Raw genomic sequence first — 6,000 nt, forward strand, 5'->3', positions numbered from 1 at the left:
TTATATGTGGAATGAAAGTAAGTTTAGAATCAAGTATGATGCCTAGGAACTTGTGCTCTTTGTTGACAGGTATTCGTTGTCCATACATTTCGATAGTGGGATCTGCAACAAGCCCTTTCTTCCTGGTGAAAAGAACACAAGAGCTTTTGTGGGGGTTCACCTTGAATCCGTTTTCGTCTGCCCACTTGGACACTTTGTTCAAGCCCTGTTGTACTTGTCTCTCACAGACTGTGAGGTTGCAGGATTTGAAACCTATTTGTATGTCGTCTACGTAGACAGAATAAAAAATAGCTGGCGGTAGTGAAGCACGAAGCGTGTTCATCTTCACGATAAACAGTGTGCAGCTGAGCACACCTCCTTGGGGTACACCAGTTTCCTGTATGAATTCACGTGATAGAACATTGCCGATTTTCACACGGAAGGTACGTTTAGACAAATAGCTTTCTATTACGTTTAGCATATTTCCACGGATGCCCATTCCCGACAAGTCTCGTAAAATTCCGTAACGCCAAGTTGTGTCGTACGCCTTTTCCATATCAAGGAATGTCGACAAGAAAAACTGTTTGTGTAGAAATGCATCACGGATATGTCCTTCAATTCGCACAAGATGATCAGTTGTGGACCGCCCTTCTCTGAAGCCACACTGATAGGGATCAAGCATATCGTTCAGTTCAAGGAAATGTATAAGTCGGCGATTAATCATTTTTTCAAAAAGCTTACACAGGCAGCTTGTGAGAGCTATCGGGCGGTAACTTGCCGCCAAGGAAGGGTCTTTACCCAGCTTCAAAACTGGAATAACAATAGCTTGCTTCCATGAGGATGGGATGTATCCGGCAGCCCAGATAGAGTTGAAAAGGCCCAGAAGTGTCATCTGCGTGTCAGTGTGTAAGTTTTTGATCATGTCATACATGATTCTATCAGCTCCCGGTGTAGAGCTCCTGCATACGCTCAAGGCAGCTCTCAGCTCGGCAATATTAAATGGACGGTTGTATGGTTCATTTGGTCGGCATTTACGATCCAGTGACTTAAGTTCAGCTACTTGTTTATATTTTATGAATGCTTCTGAGTAATGCATGGAGCTTGACACACGCTCGAAGTGCTCGCCCAGAGCGTTGGCCTGGTCTTCCAAGGTATTCCCTTGGTCGTCAACTAAAGGCAATGGGTGGATTTCCTGCCCCTTTAGCTTTCTTAGGCCATTCCATACTTTGGACTCTTGGGTGTAGGATGTTATGCCACAGAGGAACCTCTCCCAGCTAGCCCTCCTTGCCTGTCGCCGCGTACGCCGTCCCTGGGATTTTGCCAGTTTGAATTCCATAACATTTTCCGCAGTCGGGGAGCGACGCAGTGCGCCCCAGGCTTTGTTCTGTTTCTTTCGTGCCAGCCTGCACTCGTCATTCCACCAGGGAACCCGTCTTTTACATGAGAGGCCTTTTGTTTGTGGAATGAATTTTTCAGCTGCGTGGAGTATAAAACTAGTAAAATATGCTACTGCGTCGTCAATACTAAAATCGTTGATAAAATCTGGTGATAAGTAGGTTGACTCTTTAAAACCTTTCCAGTCAGCTGATTTTATTTTCCAACGGGGCGCGTGGGGAGGACTGTCACGTTCCTCTATCAAGGTCAACGTCACAGGGAAGTGGTCGCTGCTAAATGGATTCTTAATGACATTCCATTCTATATAAGGCAGGAGGGTAGCAGAGCCAATCGCTAGATCTATAGAAGAAAATGAATTATGGTGGAAGTTATAATAGGTGGGCTCTTTTTTGTTAAAGAGACACGCACCAGAGGTTAATAAAAAGTTCTCTATAAGCCGACCACGGGCGTCACACCGGGAGTCTCCCCACAGAGTGCTGTGGGCATTAAAATCACCGGCAATTATGTATGGTTCCGGGAGCTGGTCAATTAGCGCGTAAAATTCCGTTTTGCCGAGTTTATAGTTTGGCGGTACGTAAATACAACAGATTGTTACCAACCTGTTGAAAAGTATTGCTCGCACAGACACCGCCTGCCAGTGGTGTCTGAAGAGAGAGATTCTGGCATGCAACACATTGATCTGCAATTATTGCTACACCTCCGGACGAGGCAACAGCATCATCACGGTCTTTACGGAATATAGCATATTGTCTGAGGAAGTTTGTTTGTGTAGGTTTTAAATGTGTTTCCTGAACACACAGCACTTTTGGCGTATATTTATGGAGGAGTTCTGTGATATCATCGAGATTACGGAGAAGTCCTCTCACATTCCATTGTAGGATTTGTGTGTTCATTTTGATAGATTTTTATGCTGTGTGTTCAAGAATATAGAGTTAGCTCACGGGCCCTTTCCAGGCGCCGTGACACGAGATTTTTCTTTTTTGGAGCGGTCGATGGAATCGCGCCGCTCCTTAGGCGCTGACTGCGCCCTCACGCTCGGTGTTGTGTCCATGGCCTCTTGCGAGGCGCTGGACACGCGCTCTTTCGAGCGATGTGGTTGCCTTGAAAGCCTCGCCTCGAAAGACGGGGCCTTGGAGCCCACCAGCCCGGAGGTTGATGGGCCCTCTTTGGATGGCGGAGCAGTACTGGCTGCACCCGCCAAGGGGGCGGATGGCGTCACCGCTGGCTCACTACGCGTGTGCCAGGCAGCCGCCGAAGGCCGTTGTGGTGCAGCCCCCTGACGCACCACTCGGCGAAGCTGGTTTTTGGCAGGTAGGACACCTGCCGACGTGCCTCTTTAAATGAAATGTTTTGTTTTACTTTAATTGTAACAATTTCCTTTTCTTTCTTCCACCATGGGCAGGACCGCGAGTACGCGGCATGCTCCCCATTACAGTTCGCACAGTGAAGAGAGTTTTCACAGGATTCAGAGGTATGTTCATGATTACTGCATTTCGCACAAGTTTGCCGCCCTCGGCAGTTCTGTGAACTGTGCCCAAATCGCTGGCACTTAAAACATCTCAGAGGATTTGGCACGTATGGCCTCACACGAAGTTTGATGTACCCGGCCTCGATGGACTCGGGCAGAACACTTGAATTGAAAGTGAGTATTAGGTGCGTGGTCTGGATTTCTTTTCCGTCACGCCTCATCTTAATTCGCTTAACGTTGATAACATTCTGTTCACTGAAGCCCTCCAAGAGTTCAGCTTCAGTGAGTTCCAACAAATCGTCGTCTGAGACAACGCCACGGGTGGTGTTCATGGTGCGGTGCGGGGTTACAGTTACTTGGATGTCCCCAAAGGAGACTAGATTAGGCAGCTTTTCATATTGCTTCTGATCATGGAGCTCCAAGAGAAGATCACCACTGGCCATCCTCGATGCCTTATAACCTGGCCCAAGAGCATCAGTAAGGGATTTAGAGACTAGAAAAGGGGAGATTGTTCGTACTTGTTTTCCTGCTTTTTCCGAGTGAATTACATGGAATCGTGGAAAGTTTTGTTTTTGATGTCCAAAGAACTGGAACACGTCATCGGTGCGCCCTCGTTTCAGACGGCGATCAGGGAGTGATGGGAATGAACTAGACATAAGGATATATGGAATTTTCGGCAGCAACGCCAGCCACCCACCATGGAGCCCAACAAGGGGACGCTGCAGGGCCTGTAAACACAGGTCCCGCAGACGCCAGCTGTACGTCACCACTATAACCGAATATGAAATAACCTAGGTTGGTTACTCACACAGGGTTAACCCTCGCTGCCAAGAAGATCGGAAGTAATAGGAAGTGAGTAGAAGACAGGAGAGATGAAGAGGCGAGAGAGAAAGACGAAGATTGGAGAGAGAGACAGGAAAAGGCAACTACCGATTTCCCCCGGATGGGTCAGTCCGGGGGTGCCGTCTACGTGAAGCCGAGGCCAAAGGGGTGTGTTGCCTCCGCCGGGGGGCCATAAAGGTCCGAACACCCGGGATCGGCTCAACCCCCAGGATCCTCTTTTCCCCGGACACGGCTAAGCCACGCACGGTTAAACGTGGGAGGGTCCAACCCTCGAGTGCTCGGGTCCGTGGTGGCGCAACTCACCAAACGCCTGCTTGCGCAGACGCCCCTGCGGGGTTCTTGCCGGACTTACATTGCTAGGACCAACCAAAGGTAGAAGGCCACATGGGGCACTTCTGGGCCTCTGATTTAGCTCCTTTTTACCAAACTGTGGTGGCGGCGATTTGGCCACCGCCTACTAGAGGCAACTCGTGACACCTCCTACCGACGGCTCGGCTCACCCTCACTTCGTCCTTCAATGTTCCCGTCTCCGCATTGCCGTTGACGAACTGTGAGAAACTCATTTACCTTTCGCTCTGTAACAGCTAGAGCATGAATCCCACCAGAAGGCCTCAGATGCACAAGGACGTTCTTACTGAGCCATAGGGACTCATTTTGCTTGCTCTTCCGTCGTCACCGAGTTGCATTTGAGTATTGCCCATGTTGTTCCATTTCCCATCGTGCCTTATGTAAAACAAACAACGCACGTGTCTTCCTGAACTTGTCCTCGTCCTTCCTTTTCACTTGTCCGCATCTAAACACCAAGTTACGAATGTCCTAATCATTACACATCGCTTAACACTGCTGCTGGAATAGTGAAAAGGAAAGAAAGGTTCCGTTTATGTGCAATGGACAACTATACAGTCTGTCAGAATTAGATGTGATAATCACAAACACGCACTTGCAATAGAGGGGTAGAGGAGAGAAAAAGGCAAAAACTCCCGGGAAGTGGATAAAGCTATGAAAGGTGGCTGCAGTAGGTATTCCACTGCAGGTAATACCTGCAGTAGGTATTACACTTCTAGACATCGGAGTGCTATTTGAACACATGCAGCAGGAAAATATAGCAGATGCCTTTTCTTCATCACAAAAGGTTCCAGTCTAGGCCCAACAGACTCTGTGCTTGCTCTTAGTAGTGATTCTATCAAAGGGAGGCCATGGTGCATGTTAACATATGCTGTATTAAATGAGCATTTCTGGGGGATGGGGTGCTTTCGGAGGTGATCAAACACGCATTGTCTTGCTTTGCCTGAAGATTTTCCGTGACTTGTTTCTTTTGCCATGCTATCGTACCATGCTCAGAAAGAGCCAGTGGGCCTCTTCGATTAGCCGTCCCTGACAGTCCCGGACTGACCGTGAAGCTGCACACGCATGCAACGCTCATTGGCTGAAAGCACTGCCTCGGGCAGTCCGGGACTGTCAGCGACAGATAATCGCAGATCACTTCGCTTCAACAGAAGAGGCACCTGTCAAAGCGTAAGATACCTGCAAGTTTGCTTTCACAAACGAATAAACGTGCTTTTTGATCGCCTAAATTATCCACGTCTACCTTCAGTCACGAAAAAGTACGTCACAGACGCGCACTTGTGGTGGCCTCAAAAAACTATTTCCAGCAGAGTCGGTGAATAGGCCAAGTAGGCAAGCAGTACACCAAGGCAGGCGTTTCTAGCGACAAAGCGATTACACGAGCGAACTTCGCCACGATTGTGCAGGCCTCTGGCCAGCTTCTGTTTCAACCTAAGACGTCAATCAATCATGCCGCGCTTCATGTGTTTTCTCACCTTGACGAAGCTTATGGATATCACAGTACCCTCAATGTCGAGCAGAACTGCCTGGATGCCGAGCATATTTGTGCACTGTCGCCGGCTTTGCTTCGATTTCGCAATCACTGAAAACGTTCCGCGCCTCAGGAAAGCTCGTAATAGCAAGTTCGTCGTACAAAAAAACGCACCTTGGGTCACCTTTCTGTACTTATATGAACTTATCACGCGCTTAAGCCGTGCACACCTACAACTTGAAACCACCCGCTTGGTTTGCTCTCAGGGCTGCCAGGTTTTTCAGAGAGAAAGCATAGAGGAAACGTAGACGGCTATGTGAAACACCCCGTTTCAAAGGGGATGTGAATGGATGATCATCATCATTGGGGCGGAGACGTGCTCCGCGTCGTCTGCTAGCGAGCGCACGCGCGTTCGTTGCGCTGACGCCCAGTTTTTGTTGTAGATCGAGAGTTTGCACAGCACATTTCCTTAAATGTCTTTATTTGCTTTGGTGCGCCC

The 6,000-nt window shown here is 48.6% G+C and overlaps 1 protein-coding gene across 4 annotated transcripts in view; it reads right to left on the reverse strand.

The window, feature by feature from the left end:
- LOC119458644 (enolase-phosphatase E1) overlaps window positions 1-5,797 on the reverse strand; it is a 93,388-nt gene extending 87,591 nt beyond the window's left edge. The window contains exons 1-2 of one of the 4 annotated variants that reach the window (XM_049671338.1): window positions 5,676-5,774; window positions 5,506-5,612 (exon numbers count right to left, since the gene is read on the reverse strand). In XM_049671338.1, the coding sequence (XP_049527295.1) occupies window positions 5,506-5,571 (66 nt within the window). In that variant the 5' untranslated portion in view covers window positions 5,572-5,612; window positions 5,676-5,774. Of the gene's footprint in view, window positions 1-5,505 lie in introns of all 4 variants that reach the window. The other 3 variants (XM_049671337.1, XM_049671334.1, XM_049671333.1) reach the window with 3 other exon arrangements.
- Between the last annotated feature and the right edge of the window lie 203 nt (window positions 5,798-6,000).

This window comes from Dermacentor silvarum, chromosome 7, assembly GCF_013339745.2.
Source record: "Dermacentor silvarum isolate Dsil-2018 chromosome 7, BIME_Dsil_1.4, whole genome shotgun sequence".
Taxonomy (NCBI): domain Eukaryota; kingdom Metazoa; phylum Arthropoda; class Arachnida; order Ixodida; family Ixodidae; genus Dermacentor; species Dermacentor silvarum.